Source organism: Microtus pennsylvanicus, chromosome 5 (assembly GCF_037038515.1).
Source record: "Microtus pennsylvanicus isolate mMicPen1 chromosome 5, mMicPen1.hap1, whole genome shotgun sequence".
In the NCBI taxonomy this organism is placed as follows: Eukaryota; Metazoa; Chordata; class Mammalia; order Rodentia; family Cricetidae; genus Microtus; species Microtus pennsylvanicus.
This window is the reverse complement of record NC_134583.1, coordinates 134,691,583-134,710,576: the sequence shown is the minus strand read 5'-3', so window position 1 is coordinate 134,710,576 and position 18,994 is coordinate 134,691,583. Positions and strand designations below refer to the sequence as shown.

The 18,994-nt window shown below is 50.5% G+C and overlaps 1 protein-coding gene across 1 annotated transcript; it reads right to left on the bottom strand.

Annotated features, from left to right (window-relative positions):
* Window positions 1–277: 277 nt before the first annotated feature.
* Adrb1 (adrenoceptor beta 1) lies at window positions 278–3,040 on the bottom strand. Its single transcript, XM_075974503.1, has one exon. The coding sequence runs from the start codon at window positions 2,771–2,773 to the stop codon at window positions 1,373–1,375; it is 1,401 nt and encodes a 466-aa protein (XP_075830618.1). The 5' UTR covers window positions 2,774–3,040; the 3' UTR covers window positions 278–1,372.
* Window positions 3,041–18,994: the final 15,954 nt, after the last annotated feature.

Below are 18,994 nucleotides of genomic sequence, written 5' to 3'. Positions count from 1 at the left end.
ACTGGTGTTTATTGCACACGGACCAATTCCTCACACAGTAGCTAGTTGCACCAGAGTCTAAATACTTGGTCACACACACGAGAGGAAATAGAATACACACAGGAGTGCTAAATTTTACCAGCAGATTCATGTGGGCACTTGGACATTAAAAAATAATAATAAAAATATGTAAGATAATAATATTTATAATATGGATACAGTTACAGTACCATGATAAGAGTATAAAAAGTAACTTCCCAGTAAAGCATCAACTCAATAACATAATAGACAAGAGAAATTGAGTTTGAGTTTTATTTTAGCCTTTTAAGATCTGCCCACCTCCCCGCCCCATTAAAAATATTTAATTTTTTGTGCAAGTTAACATCTTCTGTGGACTTTACAATGCCTAACACTGTGCAAAATGGCGTTTGCAACCACTGTTTTTTTTTTTTGTCGTCTTTGCTTTTAGCCACATGTGCAATAATCTCAACTGTTTCCTTTTTTTTTCTGTCCTATCGTCAGTTGACAGAGTCACATGTCACAGAGAGACTCAGCGCCTGGTCCTTCCAACTAATATTGATACATAAATAAGCTGTTTAATATAAACAAGTCTTTCTATCTTGCTGTGCAATATGCACAGAGTGAGGTAGAAAACACTCAGCAGGACCACCGAGGCGCGCAGAGGACAGGCTTTGCCCTCCAGGAGAAAGCAAGGTGAACCGTGTTCCACGAATAGCTTAACGTTTCTCAAAACCAGATTTGTCTGTTTCGCATTCATCTTTTCCCTTTGCTTTAACAACAGGAGACACCAGTACTCCGGAATTAATATGCAATTTCTTTAGAAAGCAAAAGGAAACACTTCCTGGCTAATTATCACCGCCCCCACCCCCACCCCAAACTGGAGCTGACTGCTTAGGCTCCTAGGTGTCAAACCGGAAGGCCAGGTGGCAGACTTCATTACCCCCTTCCCTTCCCCACCTAGTTTCCACTCGGGTCCTTGCAAAAATATGTCAAAACCCACCTGGAAAAAAATAAACAAAATAAAACAAAAAACAAAACCTAAAGGTGCATCACGAGTACACACAAAAGGCCGGACCACAGAGAGAAAGGAACCCAAGACAAATCAGAAAGCCACACTCTCCCAACTCCTCCCAAACTTTCCTTTTTGCGCAACGGTCGGTCCGGGGCTTTTCTGTAAGACTCGGATGATTCAGATAGATCTGTGGGCTTCGAGTTCACCTGCTTTCGGTCTTGAGTAAACAGAGGTCTCCTCTCTTCCCTGGGGAGCGGCTCTGGGGCGCTCCGGCGAGCTCTCTTCCTCTAGGGACGCAGAGCCTGGGTCCAGGCCGGGACTATGGAGACCGGCGTCCGTGCGCCCGGAGAGCCTGGCCCTCTACACCTTGGATTCGGAAGAGAAACCCCGGCGCCCCGGCTCGTCCAGGCTCGAATCGCTGTCCACAGTTGTCGCCCCGCCGTTGCAGCCAGCCCAGGGCTCCAGCAGGCGCGCGGGCGGTGTGGCCCCGGCATCGTCGTCGTCGTCGTCCGAGGGAGCTCCGGGAGACGGCGGCGGCCCAGCTCCCGCCAGGCAGCCCGAGGCGCGCGGCCGGTCCCCGTGGGATGCGCGGCGTCTGCGGACGGCCCGGCGCGCGCAGCAGAGCAGGCGCTGGAAGGCCTTGCGGAAGTCGGGGCTGCGGCAGTAGATGATGGGGTTGAAGGCCGAGTTGGCGTAGCCCAGCCAGTTAAAGAAGACGAAGAGGCGATCGGGCACCAGGTCGCGGTGAAAGGCCTTCACCACGTTGGCCAAAAAGAAGGGCAGCCAGCAGAGCGTGAACACACCCATGATGATGCCCAGCGTCTTGAGCGCCTTCTGCTCGCGCAGGGCCACGAGGCGCGACGGCCGCCGCTTGCTGGAGCGCCCGTTGGCCAGCGAGTCTGCGGGGCGCGGTGGCCCTGGCGACGGCGAGGGCGCGGGTGAGGGCGGCCGGGTCGGGCCGCCGAGGAAGCGGCGCTCGCAACTGTCGATCTTCTTCACCTGCTTCTGGGCCTCGCGGAACACTCTCAGGTACACGAAGGCCATGATGCACAGGGGCACGTAGAAGGAGACGACGGACGAGGCTATGGCATAGGCCCGGTTGGTGACGAAATCGCAGCACTTGGGGTCGTTGTAGCAGCGGCGCGCCTCGTCGCTCTCGGCCCGCCACCAGTGCATGAGGATGGGAAGGAAGGACACTAGAGCCGAGATGGCCCACACTGTGCACACGAGGGCCCGCGCTCGCGCGCGCGTCAACAAACTCTGGTAGCGGAAAGGCGACGTGATGGCGAGGTAGCGGTCCAGGGCGATGACACACAGGGTCTCGATGCTGGCCGTCACACACAGCACGTCCACAGAAGTCCAGAGCTCGCAGAAGAAGGAGCCGTACTCCCAGCGGCCCCACACCACGATGGTGGCCCCGAAAGGCACCACCAGCAGTCCCATGACCAGGTCGGCGCTGGCCAACGACATGATGAAGAGGTTGGTGAGCGTCTGCAGCCGCGGGGTCTTGGCGATGGCCACGATCACCAGCACGTTGCCCACCACGATGAGCAACACGATGAGCGCCAGCAGTAGGCCCATGCCCGCAGTCCACTGCTGCGACAGCGGCGCTGAGCCCTCACTGGCGGGAGGCAGCAGCGAGGCGGGTGGCGACGCGAGCACGAGCAGCCGCGCCGCGGTGGCCGCGCCGTCGGGCAGCGGCGCGGCCGACGACAGGTTGCAGGGTTCGGAGGCGCCCAGGGCGAGCGCCCCCGCGCCCATGCCGAGCTGCGGAGGCCGGGGGCGGGGGGTGTGGCGGGGCTGGGCCGCGGCTGGGGAACACCCCAGGAGCCGGGGCTGCAGGGCCCGCGCAGGGAGGTCGCGGCCAGGTCAGGGCAGCCGCGGCTCGGGGCCGGAGGCATGGACGCCGGGCACCTTCTCCGCCGGAGCCGAGCGCTGTCGCCGCCGCCGCCGCCGCCGCTGCTGCTGGAGCCGCTGCCGCTGCTGGAAGAGCCGCCGGGACCTCAGCATGTTTCTGAGCGCGCGGGGCCGACAGCTCCGGCACCCAACACCCACCCCACCCCGCTGCCACCCCCCTAGCCAGCCCCCGGGGCCGCGCGTCAAGCTCCAGCAGCCAATCGCCGCCAAGGCACGCCCCCGACAATGGTGCCCCCACCCCCCAACACCCGGCACCCCCTCCTACCCGCGATTGAGCGACTCCAAAGATTCCGGGCGGACTGCGGAGCCAGCACCTCCCCGGCACCCACCGGCTGCAGCGAGCGTGCCCTTTCCTGCTCCGGCTTCCACCCGTGTCGGGTCTGCTGCGCCCACTGCGGCGTCCGCCGCCTCCTGCGTCCCCGCCCCCTCCAGGGGTCCCAGCCCCCCCCTGCACCCCGCTCTCCTTTTGCCTCAGGCGCTCCGGTCCTAGATCTTCTCCTCCCCTTCTGCGCCCCGTAGCTCCCGCGCTTCTCTACCTCCGGTGCCGAGTTCCCTGCAGCGAGAAGGGAATCTTGCTGGTATTCTGAGACGCCGCCGGAGTGCCTTGGACAGCCTATCTGCTGGGGTTGGAGGAGTTTAGCGTGAGACTGGTTCTGCCATCAGGCAGCCTGGCCCTTCCCTGATCGAGAGGGGACCCGGCCAGCCTGACAGCTTGGAGGAATGGGAAGTGGGTGTTAGTGGTTAGAGGAAACTTTCCAGCCAGGCGGGTTGCTGGAGCAGAGCGCGCATCTGTCAGAAAGGCTTCTCTAGCTGTTCTCGCGCAGAGCTGTCTTGTCACTCAAGTGCAGTCGATGGAGAAAGGAAGTGAAGGTTTGTGGATGTCACAGCCCACGCCAAGTACCAGTTTGGACACACACACACACACACACACACACACACACACACACACACACACACACACACACACACACCAACCCTAGCTAAGGAAAAGGACGCCGCCACAGCGTGTTCAGAGGATAAAGGAGAAGTTTAGGGCAACATTAAGTCTAGAGTAGATGACACCACCAACACCCCCTCCCCCCCGCGCGTAGAAAGAACACACCGAATGACGCTTCAGACTCTCTGGCTCTGGTATTAACACCTTAACACCTGTATTTGTGCTCTATCGCCCATACGGTTTTATAATCCGAGCTGAGTCAACACAAGGCACTATTCCTTTTGGTTGACGTCATGAACTGGGATTTCAGCTTTCTTGGTAGGGTAGCTGTTTTCTCCTTTGCCCAATTTCCCAGATTCTCAAAACTGTGTGATTAGCTTTGGAAAGACGAGGGAAGAACATATATATATAAAGACCCAAGGTGATTAAATCTGAAAGTATTGAAAGTTATATCTCATCCTCCCCTTCACATTGGCAGGCGAATCTGAAATGAGAGGTTAGCTTCTTTTCAGGTGAGAGAAGGTGAGGATGGACCCCAGGGCTGGGTCTTATCTGATTTGCCTCTGGGAATACCCCTACCTCCAGTCTTTAAAAAAGGAAAATCTGTAATTGAGTTCTTGAGAAGCAGACAGTTTCCAGTCGTCTCCGAAGGGTGCATGCTATGTTATATAATGTTATGTAATACTCCGAGTCTTTCTTGCATTGGAATAAAAAGAATAGCACCTGCAAGGAGCACCAGCATGAGGTCGGGGTGGTGTTCCCACCTTGTGGAAGGGTGCAACCGCAGCTGTCCAGAGCAAAGAGTGACAGCTGCATCCCTTATAAGGTCAAACATATGGCTGTGCTTGACTATCGAGAAGTGGGGACTGATTTGCTTATTCACCCCTGTCCTGGACTTATCAAGCATGAGTTCTGCCAACATGGGAGCATTGAGAATCTGGGAACAGAGGGTGGAAGGAGTTGGCGCCCATAGTCACCCCAGCCTCTTCAAGCCAGGGTCTCCCCTTTCTCAGGCTTTTAGGGGAAGCGTGGCTCAGGGGGAAGTCTGAAAACACAGCGTTTTGAAATGAGTTGACATCAAGGCTGACCAGGAAAGGGCCTCTGAGTGCTGGTGAGTAGGGAATGTGGAAAGACATAGTGTTATCGGGGTGCAGTGTGTCAACCTCGTGTCCCCAGGGCATGGCATTTCTGGGAGTGCTAAAGCCAGGAGGACTGAGTTGCAGGGGCCAGTAACGTGGTGTTACTTATATGCATAAACACGCAAGGCAGCAGGACCACGGCTCTGGGACCGTTGACTTGCCTGGCACTTCCCCCATGATTATTTGGTGTTGCACCCAGCTTCCTTGTATTTCTGCACGATAAATACATCCACGTGCAAGTGTTCCCAGCCAGGAGCTTCTCTAGCAGGGCCTTCAACAGAAGGCTGCAAGCAGAGAGGAATCCCAAATATTGTCAGGGACTTTCCTCCGCTGTCCTGGCAGGTGAGTTTGGAACAGCGTGGCTCCGGCGAGCATGGAGACCAAGGCTTCACCTTTCTTGTTTGTCGTTGGCACTTTTGTCCTGAGATAAGGATATGAGAGTAAGAAGAAAAAAATTCAACATAGAAGCCGACTTAGTTTGTTTTCTGTTGCTATGACGGGGATACCTGAAACTGGGTAATGTACGAAGGGGTTTATATTGGCTCAGAATTCTGAAGGTTGGGAGGTTCAAGTCCAGGCAGCTGCTTCTGGTGAGGGACTCATGCACAGAGTGCAAAGTCCAAACAAAGGTCATCTTCAGCCCACTCTCAAGACAACAGTGTCCATCCTCGCACGCCCGACTACCGCTGAATGCTTCTGCCCCCTCAAATCAACCGTGTGTAAACTTAACGTCAGCCTGCACCCGTGGCTTCAGGTCATAAGGTTTTCTACTCGCCACTCAGAGTGGATCAGTCTGTAGGACCCCATGGGTTTAACAGTGCTTCAGAAAACAATAGAAAGTCCTAGTTCTAATCGGAGGCCCCTTCCTCGGAGTCCCCACCAGGCAGCCTCCCTTCCTGTCTTGCTCCCTGCACCCCACGGGAGTGTGGGCTCTCTGTCACTAATCCTCCTTATTCCATTTAATCTCACACTGCAGGGCTGAGCAGGTAGCTCAATTGTATGATATTTACCTATCAGGCGAAGGGCCTGGGTTTGGCGAAAGAAAAAGGGACATACGCATTGCCTAATTCAGTGCACCAGCACCATGATCTGGATGTCACCAAGAATCTTTTTAGTTCAGAACCTCGTGGTCCCCTCAGGCCAGCTCCACTAGGTATGGTCTTTGACCATCCCTGTCTCAGCTGGAGAACTGTCTGTGCTCCCATCAGGTGAAGCCCTGCACTTGCTTCTCCCTCCTCCTGTTGTCTTTTCTGCCTGTTGCGTCTGGAAATGATCTCAGGTCCGTCTACAGTAGCTCTTTCAGGTGGCTGTGACAGATTTTTCCTTTTTTACAGCTTTTGACATCTCTTAAATCATTTTGCTCTCTGTGTGATTTCACCCCCTTTTCTAGGTCATGTGCTTATGGAAAGTCGGCGCTATCTTACCGTTCTTCACAGCTTCCATGCTCATTAATAATTACTTGGCATTAATTAATATTTAACTTGGATTCATAAATGTCATATTTAATTAAACTATTGTTTTGCATGAATGAGAAGTGGTTGAATATTTCAGACCTTGGAATCTTCACTCATGCTTATAGTGCACATAATACTCAATATTCTTATAGACAAGTCAACGTCTCCGTGTAAGCACCTCACAATACTCCTCTTATAAACAGAGTCTCATTGCATAACCCATTCTGTCCTGGGGTCCACTGCAGCCTTCCTGTCTTGGGTTCCTAGGTGCCGAGATAACATGTGGCCAACCACCATACCCGGTAAGCGTTTCTAAACACTGGAAATGTCACCCACCGCCACCACCATTTCCAGCCCAGGAAGATTGCCGACGCCTTCAATCTCATCTCAAGTTCTAGACCAAGTCAGATATCTGTAGAGCAGTGGTTAGCAGTCAGTCCACACCACTCGTGGTTATAAGCCATGAACTTGACAAGGTTGTCTCCACTCTTGAAAATGAAGGTGAGCAGTCAAGCAAGCGCTGAGAGACAGGCCAGCGAAACCCTAGGAAGAGCATCCAAACCTGTCAGGAAAGTTTTCCTGGAGGCTGATAATAACCTCAAGCTACTTGCAATCAAGCTGTCACTAATCAAAAGGTCTAATCAGAGCTTAAGTGGCTCTTGGTAAGGATAGAGACGCGGGTTTTCACCTAAAGCCATATGGCTGCTGCAGGGATCAGTCAGAGCTAACTAACTGAAGGGCCACCTGCCTCAGGCTGGCACTTAAGGTCACATGCTGGTCACCGTCTACACGGGGATGAGCAACTGTCACCACGATGACCACAGCAAACACAGAGGAGCGTATACAGTAAGCACGGCCGGGCTGGGCTACTTGGAGAATTCAAAAGCTCCCTCTTCCCCTCCCCCTTCCTCCCTTTCTACCTCCTCCTCTTCCTGGTGTGTCTGACAAGTACATTGAACAATGCTGCAGCCAATAATAATATTTTTCAAAAATTGGGTGCGTTGGAAAGTGTTCAGACGGCAAGGCAGAAGACACAGGCTCCTGTCCTGGCTTTATCCTTTGACCTTCAGTGGTGACCTCATCCTTTCAAATGAACTCACTGTTTGGCCTCCCTCCTCCCCCCGCATTACGTGTGAAATATATGACCTAGTGTATGGGGAATTTTTTTTAATCTAAGCACCACGCATTCGTAATACATCGAACGCTGTCTTATCGCAGTGACCTTTCAGACCACAGAAGGTGCTGAGACTTCAGAAGACTCCGTGCCCCTAGATAAGCTTATCTTAGTCATTTTGACCCCTTCTTTGTCACATTCACTATTAATATGATTCAGAGGCTGGGTAATAGAGAACTGTTTTCAATTCTCTTATCGTGAACAAATCATTTAAAATATTATTTTTCCTAAAAAATAAATATGTATTTTCTCATATCCTTACTGAGTATATGTACCTAATCTTTTGTTCTTTTCCCTTTTTCTGTGAGTCTGGTATCCAACTTGGGTTCTTATACCTGGTAAGCAAATGCTGTATTTCTGGGGTACATGCCAGCCCATACCCCACTTTTTATTTTTGGAAATTTTAATTGCATATGAGTGTTTGATTTGCATGTATGTCTGTGCATCACGTGTGTGCCTGTTGCCCGAGAAGACCAGAAGAAGCCATCAGATCCTCTGGAGCTGGAGTTACAGATGAAGACGAGATGCCTGTAGGGCTGGGATTGAACCTGGAAGTACTCTCTTCACTGCTGAGTTACAGCCCCAGCCCCCATTTAAAATGCATTTTAAATTGCTGTATGTAGTGTGTGGGGTTAGAGGGCAGGCTGCAGCATGGCTTCTCTACATCCATGTTTTACATGGGTTTTGAAGGTGGGACTCGGGTTTCCAGGCTTCCTGGGCAATCTGTCTCCCTGGTGAATCGCTCCCTCTTTTTTTTTTTTTCGAGACAGGGTTTCTCTATGGTTTTGGAGCCTGTCCTGGAACTAGCTCTGTAGACCAGGCTGGTCTCGAACTCACAGAGATCCGCCTGCCTCTGCCTCCCAAGTGCTGGGATTAAAGGCATGTGCCACCACCGCCCGGCTTCGCTCCCTCTTTTTACAGAAATATTTGCTTGCATGCTTCTCCTGCCCAGGTTTCTTAGTGTATTTCAGTAGTGAACTATCGGCAACAGAGAGAGGAGCTGATCTCCATTTAGTGCCCTGACTAGCAACTTGAAGGGGAGGAGGGCCAAGCAAGGCAGCTAGGTACAAACCTCAAGGTTTCTGCTGTGTGTCGGTTGTGGAAGGAGTGACGACTGACTGATGAGTTGAAATCCTACCTTAATGTGTATGTCACCATTACAGGTGACAAGCGTTTGACTGGCAGCTCTCCTTCGACTTGCCCAAGTCCAGGCTGGTGACAGCAAGCTGTGCATATTCCTAAAAGCCTAGGTTTTCTTTTACAGCAGTCTTATGTGTTCCAGAAAAATAGTTTCATTGTAGGCACTGACGAGTTGACAGCGACAAGGATCCCAAAGCCCTTGGTTGCAAGTGTCCAGAGGACAGGAATGCTGTCCTCCAAACACTGACCTCCCGGCCGCGTAGAAAGTGCTTACTAAATTTCTGTGGACTAATGGAACCACTTAAAAGGTTATGTCTAGAGGTTTTTCTATAATAAAAGAGGACATTGTGTTTTCCCTTGAGCCATGGGAGTCAGGCATCAGGGCCACCCAAATGAATGGATTTGCCAAGAGGGAACAGGCGGAAAAGGTTGTTTGTCTGCTTCATTGCCGGATGGCAAAGCCAACTGTTTGTGTCTCTTTCTCTCCACACTGAGGATACCAACCAGATATCTTCTCTCATTTTTGCATTGTGTAGATAGCTTGGTGCCTCAGAACTCGTTAGCTGCAGCCTGCAAAGATGTCTGTGCCGACCTGAGTGAACAGAGGCCTGCCGTGGCCTTTGTGTCCCAGCAGGACGGAGCAGCCTGAAGACTACTCTGTTTTTGATAACCACTGTGGTCAGGCTTCTTGCTTTGAAAATAAATATCAAACCTTTGACATGACATTTATTTTCCATAACATCTCAACTTTGCCTCTCCTTGAATAAAACCAATCGGAGACCTTTATCTGATGACCAGGTTTGTTTCCCACCAGAGATTATCCCGTAATTAAATGTTAAGGGGGCAAATGACCTTCTTTTCAGATTCCTGCTAAGTTTAAATTACCTTTCATACCAGTAGAGAAATGCCTTCCCTCCAAGCCCCGCCCCCTCTCTCCACCTCCTTGAACTTGGAGAAACTGGAGCAAGCGGAGAAAGATGCTATGCTTTCATGGAGCAAGAAAAGCTATTCTGACTTTCTAATTCCGTGACTAGCCTTCAACTGTCCAGCCTCCCATCCTTGGTGACCCCGGCCACCCATTCCTACTTGTGAGCAGAATTCAATTGCAAGAAATATTTGGGGACTTGGAGAAGGTCTTGAAGTAAGCTCTAAGTGGCCAGTTGTGAACAGACGAAATGACGTGGTCATGCAACGTTGGTTAATGTTGCCGATTGGAGTAGCCACGGCATTCATCCACACAGACGTCTCATCGTGGATACATGCTAGTGTGTTTGTCCACAGGCTCCACATGAACTGACTCCGAAGACCAGGATCACCAGAGAAAAGCTAAATAAACCCTGAAGTCAGTTGGAGCTTTAATAGTACCTGGAAAAAGGCTCCATGAGAAATTCCACCTGAGACCATGGGGCTCCAGAGCTGTGGTGCCCCTTGGGGTGTCAGTTAAGCGCTAAACTGGAGCCCCTGGGGGCGCCTAGCAGCAAGCTCTACTTGTGTTATTATCTGTGTGCCCTGAGAAGTGTCATTTCAGACTAGGGAGTCAGGTGGCATGCACATTGAGCCCTAATGCCCCAAGTCCTTGCCAAGGGCTCACAGTGCCACTGATGGTGATGTCCTAGCCGGGTGTGTCCGTGGGTGCTGTGGGTACTGCCATAGTCCTTTATAAAAAAAAATTCAAAGGATGGTTGCAGTCTGACCGTGACACTGCCTTCCCTCTTTTTTTTTCAATTTTTTATTGAGAAAAAGAAAAAAACAAGTTTCCGCCTCCTCCCAGCCTCCCATTTCCCTCCCCCTCCTCCCACCCTTCTCCCCCTCCCCCTACTCCTCTCCCTCTCCCTCTCCAGTCCAAAGAGCAGTCAGGGTTCCCTGCCCTGTGGAAAGTCCAAGGTCCTCCCCCCTCCATCCATGTCTAGGAAGGTAAACATCCAAACTGGCTAGGCTCCCACAAAGCCAGAACATGAAGTAGGATCAAAACCCCATGCCATTGTCCTTGGCTTCTCATCAGCCCTCATTGTTTGCCATGTTCAGAGAGTCCGGTTTTATCCCATGCTTTTTCAGTCACAGTCCAGCTGGCCTTGGTGAGCTCCCAATAGATGAGCCCCACTGTCTCAGTGGGTGGGTGCACCCCTCGTGGTCCTGACTTCCTTGCTCATGTTCTCCCTCCTTCTGCTCCTCATTGGGACCTTGGGAGCTCAGTCCGGTGCTCCAGTGTGGGTCTCTGTCTCTATCTCCATCCATCACCAGATGAAGGTTCTATGGTGATATGCAAGATATTCGTCAGTATTGCTCTAGGATAGGGTCATTTCAGGTTCCCTATCCTCAGCTGCCCAGGGGTGAGTTTTGGACCCACGGCAGCAGCCCGGGACAGGGAACTCAGACTGCCTTCCCTCTTACCTGTGGCTGACAGACTCCTTTGCAGCAGGATTTACAACAAACAAACAAACAGACAGACAAACTGTTGTTGGTTGTCAGTTCTTTTCCTTTGTAACCTACGCTGGCCTGGGACTCACAACCTTCCTGTCTGAGCCTCTCTAGTGGGATTACAGATGTGCACACCATGTCTGGCTTGCCGCAAGGCTTGGGTTGTTTCTCCTACCCCTGCTCAGTGAGTTAAAACAGGCCCACACATCTTCACTGCTATGTATTGTTTTCAGCCGTGCTCTCCAGGAGACAACTGGGAACAAAGTTTGCTTATTAGACAACTTAAAAGCCATGATTAACTATGCCCCAAAAAATAATCAGTATTTTAGAACAGATAGATTTTGAAAACATCCGGGACCTCCACATTTGTGTCTTAGGTGGTTTTTACTGCACACTTTAAAATGATGGCATTTTAGCAAGATTACACCAATTTTAGTAATTAGTTTTGACATTTCCCTCATATATATGTGTGTCTATGGTGTGTGTGTGTGTGTGTGTGTGTGTGTGTGTGTGTGTGTGTGTGTGTGTCTTTCCTTGGGTATATATATATACCTTGATGAGTAAGAACCCTGCGGAGTCAGACTGTGTGGGTTAAAATCGAGGTCCTGCCAGTTGAGTCAGATGACTCAGGATGAGCTATGTGAACACTCTAATGCTCAGCTTTGTCATCTGTTAAATGGGAGCAAGCATGCCCACCTCTAAGATGTCTGGGACATTCACAATGATAAGGCCCAGGAGGCGTGTGGGGTCGTTCTCAGCTCAGCAATATCAGCTCTTCCCTGGATTGTGTCCCATAACCACATCACAGCAGGATTATGTCACAAAGTTCAAAACCCTCACCATATACAAACACCAGAGGCACCAAAAGAGCTGACCTCTAGCCGTGGAACTGAAGGGAAGAGATCCTTTTCGCGGTGGGAGCATCGCAGTGATGAGTCTCACTTGGTAAGTACCTTTTTATTCCAAAGGCAAGTTTATGCCCTTGTGGCCATTTTGCCTGATTATTGTTCCGTTTGGGGAATTTGATTTTCCCAAACTCATTTTGCATCATGAGAAGGTCATTCCAGAGAGGTCTCCCACACCCTCCTCCTCCCCCTCCTCCGAGGTGCAATCATTCCAAATAAATAGCCAACAATAGCGGCAAAGCACAGCCCACTAAACTCTCAATGGGGAAATTTCTTCCCCCTGGCCGTACTTAGTCAGGCTGTTCTCTTGAAGGTACAAATTTACAAGATTCTGAGGGGGCTGGAAGGCTCCTGTGACCAGCTAAACGTCAAGGCAACACCACGCTTTGTGGAGCTGAATCTACAACACCTTCATCCCTGAAGACAGGACGCAAGGAGTGGGTTTCCAACGAGAAGGGAGGGTCTTCCAAGTCCACATGGCTAGCTAGCCTCTGGAGGGTCTTCCAAGTCACGTGCCTAGCCTCTGAGAGACTCTTTTTAGATGGACTTGATGCTATTAATGTAACTTTAGAATTTTAATATCTTCCTGGTTTAATGTTTTTTGTTCTTTCACAATAGGTTAAAAGAGAGTTGGGACGAGGAGGTGTGGATGATGCACGGGGTGGAGAAGCCACCACAGAATCTCCCACGAGAAGAGAGCGCCGGGAAACCACTGTGCCACTAACTCTAAACAAGGCTGTTGTGCGTCCCAGTGTCACTGATAAATCCATGACCAGGGCCATCACGTGATGTTTCAGAGGACGTCCATCTTTGAGAATTCAGACAGGATATTTTGAAAGCATTATTTCCCCCTAGAAAACAGAAGGATGAAATTCTAGAGTTATTTTTCATACTGTTTTAATTATGCCGAAGAGAGTATTTAAATAACTGTGCTATTCCCTGGTGCGCCAGGCTAATGAAGAATGACTCAGTTTGCTGGAAGCTCACACTCAAGGTGTGGGCAGTTGGCCCCTCCTGAGGGCTGTGAGAGAAAGGTCTGTGTGAGACCCCTCTTCTAGGATTGTGGGGGCCACCTTCTGTTTCATCTCTGTGCCCCAACTTTTGTTTTGCGAAAGAACGGTTGCCATGTCGGATCAGGGGTAACTCATCAGTCACTGTAAAGACTAATTCCAAATAGCCAGCATTGTGAAGCACCAGGGACTTCAAGGCCACTCTGCCTCTCGTGGTGCGTATTTCAAGCTGCAGCATCAGAGAGTTTAGGCATAGCCTTCGTCACCTGTATAAGGTACACGCCATACTTACTGTCCTCTGGGACACATGGCAAACCTGAGGAGAATTCCCGTTTCATACTTAAGACAGACCCCCAAATGTGGTATCCCGGCCATGGTGACATGATTGATGCTGCATGGTCTCAGAAGTGGGGGGCGTAAGGCCTGTCTTCTTCATGTGTGTGCTCAAGACGGGGCAGTGAGCAACTGCTGTTTCATGGTTTCTTATTGCAGGACGTGTGCCTCAGCAACTCTCTTGGACATGGGATGGAACAGCTCAGTTTCCTGCTAGTGATTTCCATCTGAGAAGAAAAGTCAGTCGATCCAGCTGGTGTGTCACGTGGCTCCCTTTTTAAAAATTGCTTTGATATCGTGGACGCAAACTTAGAATCTTTTCCCATGGATGCAACATGGCTGCTTTTTTTTTCCTCCACAGGAAGAATCGATGTAACAGACAGTAAATAATCATGTGGGGAAAAAATTACAAGTCTTTATAATCGAAGAACAAAGCTGGCCTTTGGAGCCAGGTAAAACCAGGTACTCACACAGAACCCAGTGAAAAACAGGATTTTATGACCTTGAAGTTAAGATTTTGATTGACAGAGTGCTTCAGGTCCTAAAATATCAGTTAGGAAACAGCTCTTTTCAGCAGCTTGATTTAGATTTAGATTTATTATAGGACAGGGGGAGCAGCTCCATAGTATTTATCTAGCATACAGAAAAGATTTAATCTCAGCAATGCGCACACACACACACTTATGGGAATGTGAAGTTTTGTAGATATCTTAATATTATGTATTTTAAACTGTATACCAATGGTCCATTATATAATGATAACCAAAACAAACAATGTCTTAAAATATTGGTGTGGATATGGGCTATGTATCCGGTATACTGCATACATGGGTGTTTGGTGTGGATATGGGCTATGTATCCGGTATACTGCATACATGGGTGTTTGGTGTGGATATGGGCTATGTATCCGGTATACTGCATACATGGGTGTTTGGTGTGGATATGGGTTATGTATCCGGTATACTGCATACATGGGTGTTTGTGTGTGGATATGGGCTTTGTATCTGCTATACTGCATGCATGAGTGTTTGTGTGTGTGGGTGCAAGCATGCATGTAAGGAGGTCAGAGGGCAGCCTCGGCTGTCAGTTCTCCAGCTCTCTCTGCTTAAGACAGACTCTCTTCACTGTTCCACCAGATCCCAGGGTCCACAGCCTCTCATCTTGCCATGCCCCGCGCCCCCATGTCTGTGCTCTGTGCGCTGGCACCCAGTTGCGAGCTTCGAGCAAGAGGGCTGGAGGTTAAAATACACAGAGACACACAGACAGAGAGACAGCGACACGGGTCATCCTTGAATTCCCCAAGAATGTCCCCCTTTATTGTGTTCAGGGACAGATTATATAGAGATAGCCACGCCCCAGCCAACCCCACCAGAAACCACTCTCCTGCCATCAGGAACTCCTGAAGGTCTCGTGCTCAGAGCAGCTGTAGGCACTCAGATCAGGGGATTACAAGAAATTCAGGATCTGGGGGCTCACTGCTCCCAACACAGAAACTCTGCAGTGTCAGACAGAAGAGATCTCAGTTTTACATGGTTGAGGTGAACTCAGGTCCTTGTGCTGACACTCACAGTGCTCTACACACAGACATCCTGTGTTCACACTCACAGTGCTCTACACACAGACATCCTGTGTTCACACTCACAGTGCTCTACACACTGTGACGTCCTGTGTTCACACTCACAGTGCTCTACACACAGACATCCTGTGCTCACACTCACAGTGCTCTACACACTGTGACATCCTGTGCTCACACTCACAGTGCTCTACACACTGTGACATCCTGTGCTCACACTCACAGTGCTCTACACACAGACATCCTGTGCTCACACTCACAGTGCTCTACACACAGACATCCTGTGCTCACACTCACAGTGCTCTACACACTGAGACATCCTGTGCTCACACTCACAGTGCTCTACACACTGTGACATCCTGTGCTCACACTCACAGTGCTCTACACACTGTGACGTCCTGTGCTCACACTCACAGTGCTCTACACACTGTGACATCCTGTGCTCACACTCACAGTGCTCTACACACTGTGACGTCCTGTGCTCACACTCACAGTGCTCTACACACAGACATCCTGTGCTCACACTCACAGTGTTCTACACACTGTGACGTCCTGTGCTCACACTCACAGTGCTCTACACACTGAGACATCCTGTGCTCACACTCACAGTGTTCTACACACTGTGACATCCTGTGCTCACACTCACAGTGCTCTACACACTGTGACGTCCTGTGTTCACACTCACAGTGCTCTACACACAGACATCCTGTGCTCACACTCACAGTGCTCTACCCACTGTGACGTCCTGTGCTCACACTCACAGTGCTCTACACACAGACATCCTGTGCTCACACTCACAGTGCTCTACCCACAGACATCCTGTGCTCACACTCACAGTGCTCTACACACAGACATCCTGTGCTCACACTCACAGTGCTCTACACACTGACATCCTGTGCTCACACTCACAGTGCTCTACACACTGTGACATCCTGTGCTCACACTCACAGTGCTCTACCCACAGACATCCTGTGCTCACACTCACAGTGCTCTACACACAGACATCCTGTGTTCACACTCACAGTGCTCTACACACTGTGACATCCTGTGTTCACACTCACAGTGCTCTACACACAGACATCCTGTGCTCACACTCACAGTGCTCTACCCACAGACATCCTGTGCTCACACTCACAGTGCTCTACACACAGACATCCTGTGCTCACACTCACAGTGCTCTACACACTGTGAGGTCCTGTGCCAGCACACGCAGCTCTCTACCCACTGAGATATCTCCTTATCCTCCAAACCAACATTATCTTAATCTGTGCCTGGCCACGAACCAAATGAACCTCAGATTTATGCAGAACAGCGCTACCTCCAAATCCTCACCTAACCGAGGTCCAAGTGCTGTCACCAATGACTTGTCTTCCCATCTGATACTAAGTCTGGCTCAGCTGGTCCTGGATCCCTCCCCGTCAGGAGCTGAATGTGCAAGCAGATGCCCATGATTACCAAGTAGGAGAAATCCGGGGATCACGCTAACATAGTACGCCATTCCATAAGCACCGATGCCAACTCCTCCCTGGATAGATCTGCTATATCTGTGTTACATAAACAGCACGGATTTAGATGTATTTGATTCTCTATTTTTAAAAATGTCATATGTGAGGGTTTTTTTTTAATGGCTGGGCTAGTTTAGTTGAACAATCTTATGTAAGATAGCACTTATAAGCTCAGATCTGTGGGTCTGTGTATTATTTAGTCATCTGTTTGTCAACTTAATTTACCGTGAGAGCTTCTGAACTCTCAAGCTGTGTTTTCCCGCTTTGGCTTGGTTTGTTTTCCTCTCGGCTTCCTTCACAACACCTCACAAGGAACTTTCTCTGGGAACTTGCTGTGATACTTCCGTGGAGGTGAACAGCAGCCCTCAGAAAACAGCCCAGCCAAGTGAGCAAAACGAGGCTTGGAACGGAATCCCCGAGCAAGACGCCTTCCTCCCAATGCCGCGCAGTGGAGATGTGGATCTATGTCACAGCCGCTTTCAAAACCAATTTCTGACTGAATTGAGACACTGTGCTACGAGCGTCATCTGCAGTGTCTCATTCTTTGTTTTCACTGTGTGGCGAAGAAACGAAAGCTTAGCGGGGTTGATTGGCCTGGCGTTTCACAACCAGCTAACACTTAGCTGTGACTTGCAACCTAGTGCCTTAGTTCCCCCTTCCTGTTGCTGTGACCAAACATTTCGACAAAAGCCATGCAGAGAAGGAAGGTTTATTTTAGCACAGGGTTGTAGGCACAGTCCACCAGGGCAGGAGAATGCAGCTGGCCGCATGGCGTCCGCAGTAAAGAAGCCGACTCCAGTGGATGAATGCATACTTGCTGCCTGGCTTCTTCCCTCCTCACGCTCAGCCCAGGGCCCAATCCGTGCTGCTCATGTTCGGGATGGGCCTTCCTACCTCAAGGAACTGATTAAGAGAACCCCTCACAGGTGAGCCCTTTACCCAGAGAAGCTGATAGCTAACCCGAGTTATCGCACCAGGTCTGTGAGAATCCAGAGCTGACACTCTCCCACAGAAGGGAAGCCGCCTTTTCTCGTTTTTATTTTGAAATAGTTTATTTGAAATTGAGCTAGAAGTCAACTGATAACTATAAAGCCCACGTGCAAGGCTAGGAGTGTAGATCAGTGGTAGAGCACTTGCCCAGTGTGTTTGAGGGCCAGGGCTTGGTCTCTAGCACTACTTACACAGGTGTGAGCACACAGCACATGTATGCATTCGCACATGTGTGCACACACACTGAGTACTGTGCTGTCCTGCAATATGAGTTTTTCTCGATGACCCTCTTTTGGGAGAACCTCATTTGTAAGGAGGTTTTCTGTGGACAGTTGAGACCGGCTCTGCAGAAGTTTCCAAACTTGTGTTGAGCATTTCCTCTCCTCAGCTGTAGCCACGCCAGGCCTTTCTGTCAAACCCTTCAGAATCCACAGTCGCGCCCCTGTAAGCCTGTAGGGTTCTGTCCCATCTCTGTGACAATGGAGAAGAAAATGATCCTTACCTGGAGGCCACGCTGGCAGGAACAGCCTTGATGGGAGGTGTGCTCACGCCCCACGCCCCCGCACTCACTCTGCTTCACGAGAAGTGAGACAGGCAGCAGACTTTCCCAGGCATGAGTCAGGTACCTGTTTCTGTGTCCCCAGGGCAGGGACTCAGATGTGCTTTCTTCGTCCGTGAAGTGTTCCCACAAGTCTGCAAGAATATGGGACCCATTATCAAACCTCTTTAAAGACCCTAAAGATGAGGCCCTGGAGACCCCTGAACATCGCTTTTTGGGTCACCTCTTGAGAGTTTATACAGATGGCTTGGCACTCTCTGAAGGATGTGTGGGCACCACCCAATGCTCCTTGTTCTCAGCTTTGGGGTCTCTTTTGGACAGAGGCATCAGAACGTCCTAATTTAACTCCCAGCTACGCACAGATTTGGTAGCTGAGCACACAGTCGTAATTAGAATTGCTGGGGAGGAAGAAGCAGAGGAGAGGCCTGCCTGCTTAAGGGAGTGTGCGGGGAGGGGGGTGGCCAGAGACAGGCAGCAAAGGAAGGAGGAGCCCACACACAAGATTCCAAAGCATGCAGCCAGGCTCCTCGGAGGTGAGGAGACCTAAAAGATAGCACAGGTGGAAACAGGAGGAGGCTCGAGAAGGGTTGGCGTCGTGAGGATGAGATGCACACACGTGTGGAGATGGCAAAGGCCAGGCTGATTTAAACGGAACGGGCTGATGCATGTAGCAGCCAGCTATCCACAGCTACCACAAAATACACCTAGATAAGTTAGATTTATTCAGGCTCATGATTTCAGTGCATTGCTCCTTTGTTCCGGTGGGGCTCAGGAAGGTGGCACTGTGGAGAGAGGCTGCTCTCTTTATGAGGTCTGAACAAGGAGAGGTAGGGAAGGGTGAGGACCAGCTAAATCCTTCAGTCATAGCCCAGTGATCTAGCTCCTCCACCTAAGCCCCACCTCCTCCACCTAAGATCCACCTTCTTTA